The sequence below is a fragment of the Diaporthe amygdali genome (genome assembly GCF_026229845.1).
Source record: "Diaporthe amygdali strain CAA958 chromosome Unknown NODE_15_length_991109_cov_64_707514, whole genome shotgun sequence".
NCBI lineage: Eukaryota > Fungi > Ascomycota > Sordariomycetes > Diaporthales > Diaporthaceae > Diaporthe > Diaporthe amygdali.
The window spans coordinates 858392-876421 of NW_026517035.1; the positions used below are offsets into that span (position 1 = coordinate 858392).

General features: G+C 53.6%; 7 protein-coding genes across 7 annotated transcripts; all 7 read left to right on the top strand.

The window, feature by feature from the left end:
- Positions 1 to 1463: 1463 nt before the first annotated feature.
- On the top strand, positions 1464 to 2834 carry J7T55_009998 (uncharacterized protein; the record flags this gene model as incomplete). Its single annotated transcript, XM_053143971.1, has 1 exon — positions 1464 to 2834. The coding sequence occupies one exon, from the start codon at positions 1464 to 1466 to the stop codon at positions 2832 to 2834; it is 1371 nt and encodes a 456-aa protein (XP_052993516.1).
- An 888-nt stretch (positions 2835 to 3722) lies between these two features.
- Positions 3723 to 4967, top strand: J7T55_009999 (cytosine-5-methyltransferase protein; the record flags this gene model as incomplete). The annotated part of the gene is made up of 3 exons (XM_053143972.1): positions 3723 to 4586; positions 4653 to 4730; positions 4821 to 4967. The coding sequence occupies 3 exons, from the start codon at positions 3723 to 3725 to the stop codon at positions 4965 to 4967; spliced, it is 1089 nt and encodes a 362-aa protein (XP_052993517.1).
- A 438-nt stretch (positions 4968 to 5405) lies between these two features.
- J7T55_010000 (major facilitator superfamily transporter) lies at positions 5406 to 7341 on the top strand (the record flags this gene model as incomplete). The annotated part of the gene is made up of 3 exons (XM_053143973.1): positions 5406 to 5615; positions 5742 to 6151; positions 6252 to 7341. 3 exons carry the CDS (start codon positions 5406 to 5408, stop codon positions 7339 to 7341), a joined length of 1710 nt encoding a protein of 569 aa, XP_052993518.1.
- Positions 7342 to 9903: 2562 nt separating this feature from the next.
- Positions 9904 to 10428, top strand: J7T55_010001 (uncharacterized protein; the record flags this gene model as incomplete). The annotated part of the gene is made up of 1 exon (XM_053143974.1): positions 9904 to 10428. The coding sequence occupies one exon, from the start codon at positions 9904 to 9906 to the stop codon at positions 10426 to 10428; it is 525 nt and encodes a 174-aa protein (XP_052993519.1).
- A 2429-nt stretch (positions 10429 to 12857) lies between these two features.
- On the top strand, positions 12858 to 13442 carry J7T55_010002 (uncharacterized protein; the record flags this gene model as incomplete). Its single annotated transcript, XM_053143976.1, has 1 exon — positions 12858 to 13442. One exon carries the CDS (start codon positions 12858 to 12860, stop codon positions 13440 to 13442), a length of 585 nt encoding a protein of 194 aa, XP_052993520.1.
- A 1703-nt stretch (positions 13443 to 15145) lies between these two features.
- On the top strand, positions 15146 to 16155 carry J7T55_010003 (uncharacterized protein; the record flags this gene model as incomplete). Its single annotated transcript, XM_053143977.1, has 2 exons — positions 15146 to 15353; positions 15416 to 16155. 2 exons carry the CDS (start codon positions 15146 to 15148, stop codon positions 16153 to 16155), a joined length of 948 nt encoding a protein of 315 aa, XP_052993521.1.
- A 469-nt stretch (positions 16156 to 16624) lies between these two features.
- On the top strand, positions 16625 to 17679 carry J7T55_010004 (uncharacterized protein; the record flags this gene model as incomplete). The annotated part of the gene is made up of 3 exons (XM_053143978.1): positions 16625 to 16904; positions 17073 to 17290; positions 17434 to 17679. The coding sequence occupies 3 exons, from the start codon at positions 16625 to 16627 to the stop codon at positions 17677 to 17679; spliced, it is 744 nt and encodes a 247-aa protein (XP_052993522.1).
- Positions 17680 to 18030: the final 351 nt, after the last annotated feature.

The following is an 18030-nucleotide window of genomic DNA, read 5'->3' on the forward strand; positions in this document are numbered from 1 at the left end:
TACAATCAAAGTAATGTCTATGTGTTAGTTCAGCTGTTTGGGACGCCATTGTACGGAGTCCACAAATAGAACCGTTGGTAGGAGAGAAAACGGTATCAACAATCTCCTTTGGGCTGCTGATCAGTGGATCTTAGTCAACGCCACTTGGCTTTCCAATAGTGTCTCAGCCCGAAATGCAACTAAATTCTAGAATATAATAGAATTTGTCTTACCGCACTCAACCAATCTGGGCGAACAAATAGGGAGGACAAATAGTCACATTGGTACTGAATGGACGACCTTTTGGCGGGCATGCTAACACTTGACGGTGCATTGCATTTCTTGGGTCTATTCAGGCGACTTGAAATGTCGAGACCAAGTGAAGGATGCCCAAAGTCAATTGTGTCAGTTGTCCAGCTGGTTGCCTCCTTGGGTGATGTTGAAAGTATAGTCAAAATTGGGTGAGACAGACAATGTGGGGGTTGGTTATCCAACGTGTACAGCTTCGCGGAGCATATTGCTTTACGCGACCGGCATTGTGTTCTATGGGTGTTCTATGGAAATTGCCTGAAACTATGTGATCTTTATAAATGTGACTCTTAGTGCAAGAGGAAGTACTGAAATGAGGAAGTGGCTGGTCTCGCTAAGTTTGAAGTTCATGACATGCTGGCTCGGGGCCTCCTGCTAGTGACCAGTTGAGTTACGCGGTGATGACAGGCAAGTCTGCACATTTCGGGGCGTGGAAATGGGTCTTGTATCGATCTCATAAATCGACGACGAATCCTCACGTCTGCGCTCGTGCTTACGGCGGCCTTTGGCAAAAAGGCCAGCAAGCCTCCACCACCGCAGCACCGGATCCTCAGGCCGGATTTCAGGCCACATAGACGACAGGCTCGCGCATGGGGCCTTGTTTCATGAAGGATCTGTCCAGTTCGGTTACGCGTCCCTGGCCGTTTGCCAAAAACGGGCTGCCTGTCATCCGTAGGCCATTACTATCGCTTACTCTCAGTCTCAAAGATTGGCCGACAAGGTATATGCTAGGCTCACAGCCCAAGTTGTTTCTACTATGGCGTGTTTTCCCGGTCGTCTCGTGGTACATCATCTTGCACTTCACGCAGGCAAACACTCATCTCTCTCCACGAAGTCACATCATTGGATAAGTGTTTCCGTCATTGATATGTCTCCCAAGGCTTGTCGTCCTGTGCATAAGCGAGGCCGATCGCCTGCGGTCGCGGCCTTGTAGTAGAAAAGTTTCCGTTCGCTCAGAGCCTCTTATCGCAGGTACGGCAAATGGTCTTGGCCATGTAAATCACCATCATCGCCTCATACTGGTGAATATGGGTAGACGGTTCATTTCGCAATGGCTCTGGGAAGGCTTCCAGCGGCTATTTAGAAGTCTCATCGCCGTTGCTTGGCGAGGAATTTGGAACTTGTGATGTGAGCTCCATTCTCATACACATTCATTCTGTATTTTCTACTTGTACATGCTCTGGAGCATGGTTTCATTCATTCTTGCCGTGGCTGGTGCCACAGCCTTTGTAACACAGACACTCGCTCATGTAATTCCAGAGGGCAGGACAGATTCTAGGGGTGTCTTGACTCCTGATCGCGTCCGCCGTGACCTCACCCCCAGACAGTCCGCAAGTGCCACCGCATCCAGTACAGCTGGCTCGGCCGGGTCAGGTCTGGAGATCACGATCACCAACAGCGCCTCGGACAAGATGTACGCCTACATCATGGGTGAGGACTACAACAACGGGAAGAAGGTCTTCTACCAGAACGGTGCCAACACCTGGTACTACCCAACCTACTCAGGAGCGAGTAACGGGACGGCCAGCAAGAACGGCGCGGTCGACTCCGCCTCGAATAATCTCGCCATCGAGATCGAGGGGAACAGCGACACAACGATCACCATGTCCGAATACCTCAACTCTGGGCGCGTATACATCGGCGCCGCGGAGATGACCTTTATGCAGGACCCCTCAGGCAACCTGGTCGAGCCGTCACCAGTTGATACGTCAGACGCCAACTATGGATTCGCCTGGGGTATCGTTGAGCTAGCATGGTCGAACGTCGAGCTCGCTGCCGATCTCTCATACGTCGACTCGGTCGGCCTGGCCCTCGGGATGAAGGTGACGACAACCGATGGCGAGGAGTTATACGACGCCGGCCTGCCTGCTGGGTCACTGAAGAAAGTCTGCGACGAGCTAGCAGCCGTGGGCGACGAGTGGGGCGATATGTGTGTGAAAGACAGTGACGGCAACCTGATCCGCGCCCTGGCACCGTCCAAGTACATCAGTGGCAGCACAGGCAACCTGAGCACGTTCTACGACTCCTATATCGACGAGGTGTGGGAGAAATACGCGACGGCCGAGCTGACCATCAACACGCAAGAGAGCACTTGGGGTCCCAACGTGACCTGCAAGGTGTCGTCGGGGGGCGACAGCGCCATGGTGTGCACGCAGCCCGACGGCGCGACGTACAACTACAACAAGCCCACGACGGCAGACGTGCTGGGGTGCAACAGCGGGCCCTTCACGAGCCAGGGCGACAACGCCTACCAGTCGCGCACGTGGCCGCGGCTGTGCGCCGCCTTCACGCGGTCGACGCTGCTGCTGGACGGCGGCGACGTCACGCCCAGCTCGCAGGTCGGTGCCGCGCAGTACTACACGACCGACGTCACGAACCACTTCTCCCGCATCGTGCACGAGGTGGTGACGCCCGGCGAGGTGGGCACGGGGGCGTATGCTTTTGCGTTTGATGATGTGAATGCGCCTGGTACGGGGGAGAACGAGTCTGGCATGTTTCAGGATGGGAATCCCAAGTCGATTGAGATTGAGGTCCGCGGCACTTGATTCTGCTGCTTTGTTTTTCATTTCAGACACCTGGAGTCAGAGTGACTGATTTTAGAAGCATATCAGCATTCATAGTATAGATGTAAAAGTGACCTCTGCAGAGAATGGATTATTAATGTGATTATTTGAAACGCATCGAAAATCGGTCCTTAAGTATTGTGAGGTTTGCACAGCCTGACAGCCAGGCACCGCCTAATACAACTAGAAAAAGTGCGGGTGGCAGGGACTACAGAGGAGGAAAACAAAAAGTAAATAAAGGAGACCCAGAGGTTTGGATGAGGAGAGAACAGAAGAACCAACTGTCTTGGCACATGAGGGGAGCACTGCCCACCCTGCATGCTGCATGTGGGATGGGGGAAGACGGAGGGACCGAGAGAAACAGCACACGCGCCGAATTTCACTCATCCACCTTGCGCCGTGTCTCGTTCTGACTGACGACCACCCCACTCCAATCAGAGACGGCTAGAGAATTGATACTCTATTCTGATCATTTGCCCGTTGTCAGCCATATTCCTCACGGATACATCTATAAAGTAGGGCGAGTCGTTTTCACTGCTCTTGGCTGCCTTGACGCGCTCAAGCGAAACGCGTCGCAACATGGCCGAGCCATCGCGGCTTTCGTTTCCCATCACCAGGTTTTGCGGCATCACAAGGTCGCTCTGCAATCCAGACGAAAGCAAATTTTCCATCACATTGGAGGCGAATCGTCTCTGCCCCCTATACCAACAATCCAGGAAGTTTCTCAGAGCTCCGAGATACCGGCTTCTTTCTGATACTCAACGCGTACAATCTAAGTCCAGTATATGCAATTGCCAGCCGCTCAGTACCAAGAGTCACGTTAGGAGGTGGCAGCAGCGCTGGAACCCTCTCTCACAAACTTCTGACTTGATGCCGGCGATGTCCACGCATGGGCTGTACAGTGGGTCACGACAACGACGACATGTGTCATACACGGCTAGTTCTCGCCAACAGCCATCTCAGGAACATCACACGCCTCCCACGTACGTCGATCTCTTCGCCGGCATTGGTACATCCCATCTAGTGCTGAAGGAGAATGGGCTCAAGTGCGTATATGCCAATGAACCGGATCCCGAAAGGCGGTTCGTCTTTGAGCGCAACCACGCCTCTGATATGATACTTGACACCCGGGACATCAACCTAGTTCCTCTGCAAGACATACCAAGTCACGAACTCCTGATCGCTTGGCGGCCTCTCCGGCAAGCAGAATCGCGACTGGACAATCTCGAAGCCCGGCGGACCAGGATTTTCGAGATAGTGAGAGGCAAAAGACCCCCTATTGTTCTGATCGGTGGTAGCCAGATTAGCTCGGGGGCGTACCAAAATTTCGTGAAGCCGCCGGGCAGCCGCGCTGCATCTTACAACTTTGCGGCACAGACGACGCAGGAACTGGAGGCACTGGGGTACCGGAGCACGTTTACCTTTTACGACCACGCTGGGTTTGATCTGCCGCTAAGTCGACAGAACCTGTTCATTGTCGGTGTTCGGGCGGACCAGAATGTACGATTTGAATTCAAGCCTCCACCGCGTCAACTCTCGGGGCTCGGGCTTCACAGATGTCTTCTATCCCACGAGGAACTTCAGCAAATAGAAGGCACACTGAAGTTGGAGAGCCAGCTAGTCGATGGCGTGGAGGTACTGCAGCCCCACAGCTCTGCTGGAAGGATCGTCGAGTTGAACTGGACCAACCTCGATGTCCTACCTGATAACCGTCTCCGAAGCTCACATATTCCCGTAGGACGATGGCTCCCCTTCAGAGTTTTAGTAAGCAAGCCGGAACCGAGGTTGATTTGCCATCAGCTCGGGTTTGCCAAGTCCCTGAGTACAGGCATGCAAAGAGATCGGTACCTCGTTCCAGGTCCGGATGGCAAGCCGATGGTACGTCAACTCGTCCTTCGCGAGGCTGCCAGGTTACAGGGATTTAGAGATAGTTACTTGCTTTGGGAGAGTAAAAGGATTTCTCTACAGCAGGTTAGCGACAGTGCTCCTCCGCCAATGCTGGACTGGATCGTGAAAGCATTGAAGGAACAATTTCCTCACATCTTGGCGAGCAACGAGAATCGCATGCAGAAAGATGTAGCCCATCCCCAAATGGATGCGCAGACGACTGCCTAGCACGTGCCTAGGTAGACAGCTGGTTGAGTTGGGGGAGGCCATGGGGGCTGAGTGAGCTAAGCAAATCGGTCTTTTCACCGCAAGCGCCGACGGCACTTTCGTCCAGCGGCGGATACAATCTCGGGACCGATTTCTTAGTATACTCCGCCACGTGTGTCGTGCAGCATCCAACAGAAGATGACGTTCGGGCCATTCTGCTGACTTGAAGTACATAGCCTACCAGCACTTGCCACTCACAGCCGCGCTGACTGGATTTGGGAGTTGATGCTGGGGGAGTCCGACGGCTTTCCAGCAGCGGCAGTGGCACAGAACACACTTGGCTACGGACTATGGCTTGGGACAATGATACATTAATAGATGGGGATGAACTGGTTTGCAGGAAGTTGGGCTTCAGTGGTGAGTTGATGTTTGATATGCGAATGCAGCTATTCTGGCAAAATGTCTACGCCGCCAAGAATCGTCTTAGAGATGCCCAGGTCGCCCAGCCTTGAGGATGGCCCTTGGTCACCTACATGGCCAGAGCCAACGTACTATTATGATGGGAGGCCAAGAGCCCTGCTTGATGAGGAACAAGCAGAACCACGCTCAAGTTTGGAGACAATCGCAACACCATACAATCCTGGAGAGCCCAAGAAGGACCCTAATCTTGTAAGTTAGCTACATGCACAAACGGCTGCTTCAAGCCAAACTTCGCATACTTTATTTTATCTTCCTACCACCCACGACCCAGTGTGATAGAAAACCAGCTAATCACATGAGGACACGAACAAACAGGTGACATGGAACGGCCCAAACGACCCAGAGAACCCCAAGAACTGGCCGATGGGCAAGAAGTGGGCCACCACGATGCTGGTGTCAGCCTTCACCTTCATCTCGCCCGTGTCGTCGTCCATGGTGGCGCCTGCGCTGGAGATAATGGCGCGCGACCTCGGCATTACCAGCACCGTCGAGTCGCAGATGACGCTGTCCATCTTCGTGCTCGCCTTCGCCATCGGCCCGCTCTTCTTCGGCCCCCTGTCCGAGAGCTTCGGCAGGTGGCCCGTCCTGTTGCTCACCAACTTCTTCTATCTGGTTTTCAACCTCGGCTGCGGCCTCTCAAAGACCGGAGCCCAGATGCTGGTTTTCCGCTTCCTGAGCGGCATTGGGGGCAGTGCGCCCTTGGCTGTTGGCGGTGGAGTTCTGAGGTAAGGTTGATCGACACTTCCTCTTGTTTTCTGTTCGCCCTAGAAGCCATGCCACCGGCTCCAAAATTTCAAAGTTTTTGACTAATTCTATCTTAATCAGTGATTGCTGGGCTCCAGAGCAGCGCGGCAAAGCCGTCGGAATATACAGTCTCGCACCACTACTTGGCCCCGTCATCGGGCCCCTGGCCGGCGGCTTCATCGCAGAAAACACCACGTGGCGGTGGGTGTTCTATGCAACGACCATCACCGCCGTCGTAATCCAGTTCGCAGGCTTCTACCACTTGCCTGAGTCCCACAACACCATCATTCTCCAGAAGCGCCGCGACCGGCTGGCCAAAGAGACGGGCAACCAGAATCTGTACATCGCCAAGGACAAGCAGGAAACGCTGCTCCGGGCCATCACCAGCTCCATGGCGCGGCCGACACGCCTGCTGGCCACGCAGCCCATCGTACAGCTGATCGCACTGTACATGGGCTACCTGTTCGGGCTCTTCTACCTGATCCTGTCGACCTTCCCCTCCCTCTATCGCGATGTCTACGGCCAAGGACTCGGCATCGGCGGCCTGCACTACATCTCGCTAGGCGTGGGCTTCACGCTCGGGGCGCAGGTGAACGCGCAGATCACGGACCGGCTGTATAAGAAGCTCACGGCTAAGCACTATAAGAAGCCGCAGAACGAGAAGGAGATGGAGTGCAACTGCAAATGTCAGTGCCATAGCGTGCATGGCAATATGCCTCCAAACAAGCCCACCCCTACGCCCCCCGGCATGCCAAACAAGGGCCTGCCCGAGTTCCGCATCCCATCCATGTTCGTCGGGTCGCTTCTCATCCCCATCGGGCTCTTCTGGTACGGGTGGAGCGCGGAGGCGGCGCTGCACTGGATCATGCCGGACATCGGCATCACCATCTTCGCCGCGGGGTCCATCACCTGCCTGCAGTGCATGCAGGCCTACATCATCGATTCGTACACGCGCTTCGCCGCCAGTGGCATGGCCGCCGTCATCGTCCTCCGCAGTCTGGCCGGCTTCGGCTTCCCGCTGTTCGCGCCTTACATGTACTCGGCCCTGGGCTACGGCTGGGGCAACAGCGTGCTGGGCTTCGTCAGCATTGTCGTTGGCATCCCGGCCCCGTACTTCTTCTGGTTCTATGGTCACAAGCTGCGTGCCGTGTCGAAGTACGCTGTTGGTTGAAGAGGGGTTGGCATCTTCGACTCCAAGACGTCTCGATAAGTTTTATTTAAGGGTTCAACAGGCAAATAAAAGATTGACATTGGAAATTAATTGGCAAAGAATGTACATGAGATTACGACTGCTATGGTCAAATTTTAGTCAGGCCTCTATTCAAACCTATCCACTCCAATCAAATTGGCGCTGAGTTAGTAACATTGCAAATAGTCGAACGAATGAATCTAGCAGACGAATAAGTGCACCCATGAAAAGAGAAGAAATACAGGGGTTCTTGATTGTATTAACTATGTAACTAGCTTAAAAAAGTCCCAAGAGGGCTACTTGTATAGTCGCCCCTCCTGTTGAGCTGCTCCTGAACCTGGAATGGTCTATGAGACCAGAATGTGACCATGCTAAAGAGGAGGGGGTGAATGTAAAGTGAGCTTCACGTCTTGGTTCAACTTGCCTCGAATGCGTTCACAGCCAGCATGCCGGGCATTGGGATATGACCGGGAGTCCAGATCTGGGCCAGGCCTGATATTAGGTGTATGACTTTCAGGCGGGAGGGATTACAGTTCAACGGAATGTTTGGGCCACTGCGCCTGGTGCGTGGGTATGTTGTCGGTCGGGGTCCTGCGCGTCCTTCATCTTGTTGCTGAAGATGAGCAAATCATCTTCGATGTCGCTGAAGCCGTCTGGTGGCAGCTTGTGCTTCGAGGCGTGCCTGATGGCAGGCATGTCGAGTTGATCGGGAAACATGGTGTTCAAACAAGCACAGAGCAGTACTCCTCGCATGAATAGCCCCTGGGGGGGGGGGGGGAGAGCAAGATACAGCTGATGATCCGATTGAGGATGTCTCTGATTCGGATGGTAGATCTCGGTATCTACCAGTCCCCTTTGTTCACATATGGTAAATTCTGGAGGCAGCGTTGTCGGTGTGGTCTGGGCCTGGGGGTAGTAACGAAGTGGATGTTGAAGGCAGGGGTGATACGTTTGTTGGTTTCCCCCTGAGCTGGAGGTCTTCCGGCCCTGGTCTGCTGCTCAAAAGGGGTGAAAATTATACTCGGCGAGTTTTGCTACCACGGCTTTGAGATGTATGAAACTAAAGAAAAAGAGGTGGGCGGGTCTAAAAGATTTGACGATCTGGTCAACGTGACGACGTGTGGATGGCGCGGTGATAGTTTTGATAGTTAAGACTCTGGCTTTACAGATACTCGAGGGCTTGGTCGGTCTGTTCTCCTTGTGTGGGCTTTGGTTGGTTCAGGCTCCGGATTTCGATTTTGAGGACGTGATCTCTCTGCTACGATCCCAATAGGACCCCATGTAACTCCGCAACCAGTATGCGTAGAAGAAATGCAGTATATGTACTGCGTACAATTTCGGGTATTTGGGGTGTGTATTGCTCAAAAAGGCCAAATTTATCTCCAGGCCTTAAAACTACCTATAGTCGCACCACACCAGCAAGCTGCGCATTCTTATTAGTGCCCTGAACACATGAGATCCCCTATCCGTTCTGCCAACGGCCCACTCCACCTGAAGAGTCCAAATATTGAATGCTCCTTAGAAGGAAAACAAAGAGGAATGCCAATGAGCTTGACATGAGGAAATATTCAGTACATGCCAGGACCTACTAGTGAACTATGTAAAGTCCGCCATCATGTTTACAACTAATAAATCGACCTGCATGAGCTGGAATGCCCATTATCGGGGACTAAGACCATATGGCTACCTAGAAGTAGTCTCCACAGTGTAAGGGGGCCAGAGTTACTATGGTTCCGGGTGAAATATTAAACCCCATGCCAGGTCACTTTGGCTCATGCGAACCAGTGGGTCGCGCTCTCATCAGGTCACTTCTTGCCAACAACATTGCAAGATGTACCAAGTGGATATACGCTACCGGGTCGACAGAACCTGACCAGGGCTTCATAATTACCAAAACACCATAGTAGCTGAGACGGTCCTTGCGTCGTCACGGCACGAAGGCTCGATTTGGCTGTAGAAATATGTTGAGTTCTGTTAAGGTTCACCTAACAAAAAGAAAGGCGAAGGCAGCGTAGCTGCGCGCATGCCCTGGAAGCTATTTACATTAAGGCGGTGGGCTGATAAGATAAGACTATCGATAAGGGCCCTGTGGGTTCTAGCCCAGAGGGCCCCGCTGGCATTCAGCCCCACGCCCTGACAGTAGCTGTATGGACGAATAAGCTTACTGCCTACTCTAAACGAGAACGGAAAGATATATCAGCTTGCTGATCAACATTAAACCTATGGGTATCTCGGTCCCTCCGCAGTTGCATGAGTCAACAGTTTTGCGCTGGCTGCTATTACAGCTTGCCTTCTCAATTTTTGTAATTCCATGGGTCCACTTTATGTTGGACTGCCATTCCCAACCCCTTGACCATGATCATGATACCCATGGACATGTTCCGAAAAGAGAAGAGAGAAGAATGTATATATAAGAAGATGAAAACTCGTCCTGACAGTGATACTTACTATCCTTATCCTTAACAACCTATCTAAGTATACTTGCTGAAACCTAGCCTCGAGGTACTTTTCATAATCGGTTCTATTAATTATATTTATTTCAAGATGCTTTTCTCTAAGACTACTATTGCCTTCATGGCTATCTTTGCCCAGGGTCTTGCTGCCGCCACGCCTAAGCTTGTTAACCCCAACTATACTGGCAACAGCACTGCCACTGCCACTACATGCAGCGCTGTTCGCTCTGCCTGCCAGGCCAAGGGCGACGCCAACCAGGCCCAGTGCGCCTCGTTGGCCGCTGGGTGCTGCAACGCCGCCGATACTGTGTGCCGCACCGGCGCCGGCGCCAATATGGCCACCTGCTCCGCCGAGAAGGCCGCCTGCTACGCTACCGCCAGCCTGCCCAACCCCTACGCCAAGCGCGAGGTCGCCGTCGAAGTGTGCGAGACCACCCGCAGCACGTGCATGGCCACCGCAGGCACCTCCGACCCGTCCCTGTGCAACACCCTGGTTGCTACCTGCTGCGACAACGCCCGCGACGTTTGCGCCGACAGGCCTGGTGTGGATACGGCCATTTGCGCTTCTGAGCACGCGGTCTGCTATGCTTATTTCAGCCTGCCTATCCCTGTCTAAATGCTGGATTTTCAAGAGACGATATTTACGCCAACCGGGAAAGATAATGTTGCGCAAGTGACAGGACTCTGGAAGGATATGACGAGGGGACATAATGAGTCATTTAATGGGAAGTGATGCATAAATGTTTAATTATAATATCTAAAAACTCAATGTGACGGCGTGGAACATTGAAACTCATTATCATCCTCACCTTTAACTTCTCCAGCTCTGCACCATGTTTCTTTGAAGCTTCTTGATGATCCCGTGATATGAGACTATCCGAACCGTCAGCACCCCTTTCAGGCCGCATAGTAGCGTATTTGTGGCGAGTCGCGCCACCAAATAGCCGATATCTGCGATGTTGCACATGCGCTTGCACGTCAGTGCAAGACAAAGGGCGTCCGCAAGGGGGAGGAGTTCGGAGATGAGGAGGCCTAGCTCAGTTGGGATCGTTCTCAGCTTGGGGGGTCTGGTTAGTTGTGAATCTTGAGAATCCAACATTTCATCGGCCTCTGATGTTGGACGAATAGTCGGGGAGTTACATTTGGACGAGACGAGCCTCAAGGATTGGTTCTGCTCGCGAGCGGTGCGCATGAGAGCCAGGCGTGATAACCAAGCCCACACCATTCTGTCGCCAGCAGACAATGCCTTTACAGTTGAAACCACGTATCCGCAACGCAGTCTAAGCTGTCGGCCTGATTGAGATGTATGGCGAGACTTGCTCTAGATCCGTGAAGTCTCGCTGAAGTTTTCGAAAACGAGGGAGCTCATCGGCGCGGGCACCGCAATGGAATTTGGCGCTGGGTTAGACTGTCATTAATGTGGCTGAGTAGCCCTACTGAACCGCACAACTAGGATGGAATTTGATGACAACCAAGAACCGTGTACATCGACTAGAGCTGTGAGGGGAATTAAGGGGAACTACCAAAGGCATAACTTGACTTGTACCAAACTGGAGTACGGTAGTCAAGCACTTGGTAGGTATTGAGCCCTTACTACCTACGCGACCTCAAGCTCGGGTGCCCGCTTTGCGGCTACAGTTTTTATAAAGAATAAGTAGGACAGAAAGGGCCCGGGGGGCCCGGGGATGGGAAATTTTGGGGGGGGGGGGGTTGGAGTTGTGGGATGAATTCTTGTGGAATGTGTGATTACCTCCTGTGGGATAACCTCCTGTGGGATAACCTCTGTGGGATAACCTCCTAGGGGATAACCTCCTATGGGATAACATTCTGTGGGATAACCTCTGTGGGATAACCTCTGTGGGATAACCTCCTATGGGATAACCTCCTATGTCATAACCTTCTGTGGGATAATCTCTGTGGCATAACCTCTGTGGGATAACCTTCTAAAGTAATTCAACCACAGGGGGTCCCGCAACGACGTGTTGTGACTTTTGCGAGTGTGGCGGTGTTGTCCCAACAATGGATGCGATAGAGTCAATTTGCAGCAGAGATCTGGAAGCATACAGTATAATGAGGTCGGGCCGTTTTCTGCTGCTTCCAAATCGACCGCAATATTCCTTGTACGGCCTTGTAGCAGTGACGGGCCTCAGTGAGTGCGGAAAGCTGCCAGGAGCCAGGCCTCCTATCCCGCCCGCCCGTGTCCAGTCCATTACTCTTACAGCGGTGACCGAATCATGGTACATGATGACGGTGGAGTAAAGTTGATCGATTCGGTTGAGAACGAGCTGGCCTTGTTTAGTGTATGTTAGGTCGTAGGGGAGGTCAAGGTAATTTTCGCGCTGGACGTCACCGAGCGCGGGTGAGGTGTGGGCTAAATAGAGGACAACAACCTAGATAATTGTTCAGAAGCAAGTGGATAGTTACTACTGTCGGCCAATTCAATCGTGCCCTACTCACGCTCCCAAATAAATGGCATATATCTCACCTTGACCATTCTCCGACCACATGGATGCAATCAATGCCGGCTCGGCTTCCGTCGAAATCGATTGAATTGACACGGCTCTTACAGGCAGTGCACCAACGCACTGACAACACCATAGTAGCTCGAAAATACACCGCTCTAGACACGTGATCGTGTCTGCGCTGTCTGAAATGCTACCTCTTTGGTGTTTGAGCTGTCGAAGTGAATTCATAGCTTAGTTGCGACAGCGCAGTCCTAGGGATACATGGCCTTTGCCCTAATCAGGACCCGAGACGCAATGACATGTACTACTTGGCCTTGATAGTGTCCTAGATGCTGCCGGACGACTATAAAATGGAAAGATACAGTGCCTTCTGGGTGCCTCCGTTCTCGATCTCGTTGCATCATTGAAATTCAGGAGGGACACTAGGTGCTTCCTTTTGGCAGGAGATCAACTCGAACGTGGGTTTATCTCTAGCGACAGCAACTTCACAATTGGGTGCTCATTCTGACGTCGCTCTATGACAGATCGTCCACAAACTTCACCCATTTCACCAGGGAGGCAGAACACCTACCAAGCAGTCATGCGTGCTCCACCTCTCCCCGCCCTACTCGGGCTACTCGCTGCACTCACTCCTTCCACTCTCGCAGCACCAGCGGACAGCATCAGCCCGGCCCCATCCGCGCAGCTGGCCACGCGAGAGTCCGCCCTGTCTATGGGCGGCATCCGCGACCTGAGGTGCTATAACAAGATGGAGGGCTGCAAGTACAAGGACGTGCACGAAGACAAACTCACCGAAAATGCACAACAGCTGTGCGACTCACTCAAAAAGGTCTATGCCGAGCCTGGCTGGCAGGGCATCGGCGCCCACCACACCAACAAGTACTGGTACGCGTACCACGTCAAGGTCGTGTGGGTGCCCCATTGCACGCTCCCTGAGGGCCAGGAGCACCAGAGCATCTACAAGCCCGAGATCGGCGCCACCTGCTACGATACGATTTGGTATACCTGGAAGAACTGTAAGAATAATCACGGCCGAGGCGGCAGTATCAGGATTGGGTGTCTGGAGTACCACTTGAACATCATCAATGGTGCTGAGGTCGGAATGGAATACTGTCATAACCTGCCGTTTGACAACTCGACTACGCATCCTGATTATCTTGCCTGAGGGGGGTTCAACGAAAGTTAGCTATGGTCCTCTGGCTGTCTAAATACACTGTTGTGTTGGGAGCGAAAAGTTGCTCACCATGGCTTTCAGTCCCATGCTAGTACGACAATCAATGAAATCACATTCATTACCTCTTTGGATGCCTCCCGGTTGACGCTACCAAGGGTCAGGGCCCCAAGCAGAGGGGTATCGGATCTTTGGATCGATAGAAGAAATTGAAATTCTAGATGTGATTCCGAAAAGGTAGGGTCATAGGTACGGACCAATATAAGATCGACCTTAGATCCAACGCTGATTGAATTCCGGCTGTATAAATGCTCAAGGTCCTTAATTATTGGTACAGTCGATCTAAGCTCAGGGCCAAGCTTTCTGACAGCAGCAGCAGCTCCACATGGTACCAGTCGCAGGTAGACACGGGACACCGATATTCGCCAACTTTGTGTAGATCCTTGACGTCTAGGCCATCACGTGGCCATCTAATCAACAGACATTTGATACTTAATACCTGGAGAGATTATAGGATCAAGACCACCGTCATGCGGGATGTAACAGCGACCATGTCAGCAAACATGATGCCCTGGTTGATTCGAAGCGACAGGCTGCTATTTCCCAAAACGAGAAATCTAGGCCCTAGGACAGCGCAAATCATCAAAGGGCACAGAACGTCCTCGGAATGGTGGCCGCCCGGAATAACAAAGGAGGTTGTCATTCTTCCGCGAAGACTCCAGTGTGCTGGAGAGCCCCTGCAAGGTGCCTGAAGACCAGGGCTCCAGGCGGCAGAACCCATGCCTAGCGCGGCAGGCTAAGCTTCTCGGGGTGCCATAGGGCTCGCGATGCGGCTGAAACTCGGATCTGCGGCTCTGTTCGTCTCACCTCCTCCTTACCTACTCCCACAACGGCAACTAGGCGACATGCGACGATAAGCTTTTCGCCGTAGCCACATTCGACGGCTGGCCTGTCGTCTTGAGGCGCCATGGGCAGCCCCTTGAAGCGAATCCTCTGGCACCTCGGCTGCAGTCGCCGTCCAATCGCTAGACTTCCCAGCGTGACAGGGCTGGACTCAAGGGAGGCGTGCCGGTCGTTACGTGAAGGACGTTGCCATCGTCACTAAGCCACGACATGCACCATGCAGCACATCCCATGCTTGGCAGACTCTGGACAGGGCTGACCCCTACCGTGCGGCGCTCGACATGAGGCAATCAGGCAATCCGGCGAGAACCTCGCCTCGAGCTGCGCAAGCGACGTCACAGGTGCCGCCCATTTTTCCTCCATTCGATGCCACTGCGTGGTGATGGGGGGTTTTCTAGGCATGGAACACGGGGCCATCACGTCTCATATTCCCAGGGTCATGATCGACGAAAGGGTGCTGCTGTTGTGTACCATGGGCGCTGCGAACTATGATCGCTTATGATCTGCTAGGATCGACTTCGTCCCAACTTGTGAGCCGCCTTGGTATATATAAGCCTGTGCTGATCTCTCTCGTTTCTTTCTTCCTTCTGTCAGTCCAAGTCTATCTATCACCAACTGTCATCTCGTCTGTTGCTCTCTCGGCCCCGCTGCCATCCAGTCATTCTTTACTGCGAGTTCTGTGAACTCTTTCCATTCTTTAATAATCATCTGATTTAATTCTATTCACGGCATTGACTGCATTCACAATACCCCTATCTAACCATAACATTTCCACCTAAACGAGATCAGTCAAGATGAAGACCTACATTACCGCCGTTCTTGCTGCCTATCTGGCCGTCGCCTCAGCTGCGCCCGCCGCCGACGACGGATGCGATGTTGCACCGCCAGCTACCACCCCTTCATGCACGACCGTCACCCAGACGGTTCTGGCTACCAACGCTGCGTCCATGATTTCTACCTTGAGCTCATCCGCCGCGAGCGTGCAGACAGCCGCTGTTTCTGGTAAGTCACAGGTCTCTCACACATTCACTCACCAAATACACATATACTAACCTCAAGAACAGGAACCAACGTCCAGAAATTCACCGGCACCCTCGGCGGCGCTCCTCCACCAGTTGTTTCCTCAGCAGGCGACCGGCCCTTCTCCGTGAACGGTGACACCTTCGTGGGCTCGGGCGCGGCGCTGGGGCGGTCCTGCGACGTGCAGCACAACGCGTGCGCCAACGCCGCCAACTCGGGCCAGCTGTCCGGCGGCGTGCAGCAGTGCGACCAGCAGAACCAGGAGTGCCACTCGGCCAACAGCCTGAAGAAGCGGTACACGCGCGACGTCCGCCCGGCGCTGCCCAAGCGCGCCGCGCTGGACCTGGGCTCCTGCTCCAACGCGAACATTCTCTTCGAGGCGGGTCTCGACGGCCGCAACACCGAGGCGTTCATCGCGGCCAACCAGCAGGACTTCAACCACGGCTCCGCGCTCAACATCGCTGTCATTGCGGGATTCATCTGCCAGCGCCTCGGTAGCCCCTGCAACGCGCCTTCGAATGTCCAGCAGTCCTGCGCCCAGGCTAGCTCTGCTGCTGTGGCGGCGACTCAGAACCAGGCCGCTGCTGATGCGTGGAATGCCATCATGGGAGACGGCTCTGTCGGTGGTGGCGCCGCCGCTAGTGCTCCTGCTGCTGCTGCTACTCCTACCCCGGCATCCTCTACTACGTCGAGTGGTGACGATACCGCCTGTGATGTTGAGCCGGCGGCGGCTGCTACGCCGACTTCTGATGTTGTGCTGATGACTGTTGTCACTTGCAACTGAGGGCTCTGACAGGGCCCGGGGAGTGTACAGGCAAGGCATACAAGGGGTGGCGCTGGGAAGGGGTTGAAGTGAATTTGGGATGTTGAATTTAGCTACTATGCGTCGAAGATCATAGCAGTGCATAAGGAGAGGTCCATTGAGACATGGTAATGAGAAATGAAATATAAAGCAGAACAACAAGGCACAATCTGGTGCCGTTCAATATTGCGTTTCCGTTGTGGACAGTGTGCGCCACTGTGTGATTGAGATGACTGCACTGTGCCTGGACCAGCAGAAGCAGACTTGCGTACACGCAGTGTGAGCATCATCTCCCAATATCTCCCAATATCTCCTACACCCCACTTGCGTTTCAACGTCAAACAACACTCAACTTCCGCTCCTCTCATTGAATTTCCAACTTGCATCACTGTTCCCTATACTCAGCGTACTATTTGCATTTCCCTGCACCACAGCCGCAAGCCTTGTAAAAATGGCCACTTCACGGGTGGCAAAGGGCATCCTCTGGGGCACCATCGGCACGAATATCTACATCTGGGGCAAATGGCATGTCATACCTGACATGGAGGCCGCAAAGCAGGGTCGGGATTCACGAGCTTATAAGAGGGCAGTAACGAGACACCACGAATACATGGTCGACAACTACACACTCTCCCGAAAGAACATCGCCGAGGGCCGCTGGTGGACCCTCCTTACCTCGGCCTTTAGCCACTACGACCTGGCTCACCTGGGCATTAACATGCTTGTCCTTCGTTAGTCTTCTTCATTAATTCAGCACTCATTTCTCTTCCACCTTAGTTGTCTCTTGGAGACTCGTCTAAAGCACGAGGCCCCATCGACCTACTGCCACCCCCCACCCCAGACCTCGTTGCGGCAGGCCATCGTTTGCTGCACCTGCTGATCACGTCCACAAAACAAAGACAGCATAGCTTCATTAGGCTTCTCGAGGGCGATAGGCCTCGGGCCCGTCCGGATGACCATCCTGGCCCTCGGCTCGGCGGCCGGCGGGTCCCTCGGCGCCCTGTATGACTATCAGCAGAGCGCTCAGGCCGGGCTGCCGGAGTCGCGCGGGCTCGGCGCGTCGGGCATGGTGGAGGGAATCATGATGGCTACTATGCTTGCCCAGCCACGGTGGCCGGTACGTGCTTACGATGCCCATCCTCTCCGTTCTCCCGAGCCCTTTGGATCTTGGAGACGGATTTTCTCTTCTTACTGGACAGACATCTACTGTCTCCTCGACTCTTTGTCAGAAATGATTGTCATTCACTGACACAATCACAGATGATGGTCTTCCCCATCCCCGTCTCCATCCCGTACTGGGGCGTCGTGGCGGCCTTCGTGGGCTACGACATGTATCGGCTGTACGAGGAGAGGAAGTCCGGGCAGAGGCACGTTAACTGGATAGGCTCGTACACCGGCTACGCGGCCCACCTGGGCGGCGCCGTGTTCGGGACCGCGTTCTACTTCTTGGCGATGAGGAGGGGCATGCTTCTTCGCAGGGCGGCTTGGCTTCAGGGGCGGCGGTGATGGACTCTGCCACCCGGCTTTAGGTCTGCCATGGGGTCTGAGGGAGATCCTTTGTGGCTGATAGGAATTTTTTTCTATCATTTTCCGGCATTTGTCCAGCGGTAGGATTCTGGCGCACGAGGCATTTGATGCGGACGTCCCGATCTGAATGAGTTGAGGACCACGTGGGCTTGACCCTCTGTTGGACTGGAGGAGGCAGTCGACGCATCACGCCATTTGAGTTTCCAACTTAAAGGGCCAACACAGCTAATTTGAGGTCACCAGCCTTGAGACAAATAGCTTCAGCCTCCCCCGAGAGCACACAGACACATTGTCTGATTTCATCGCCAACCGAGATCAGGAGTGTAAAGT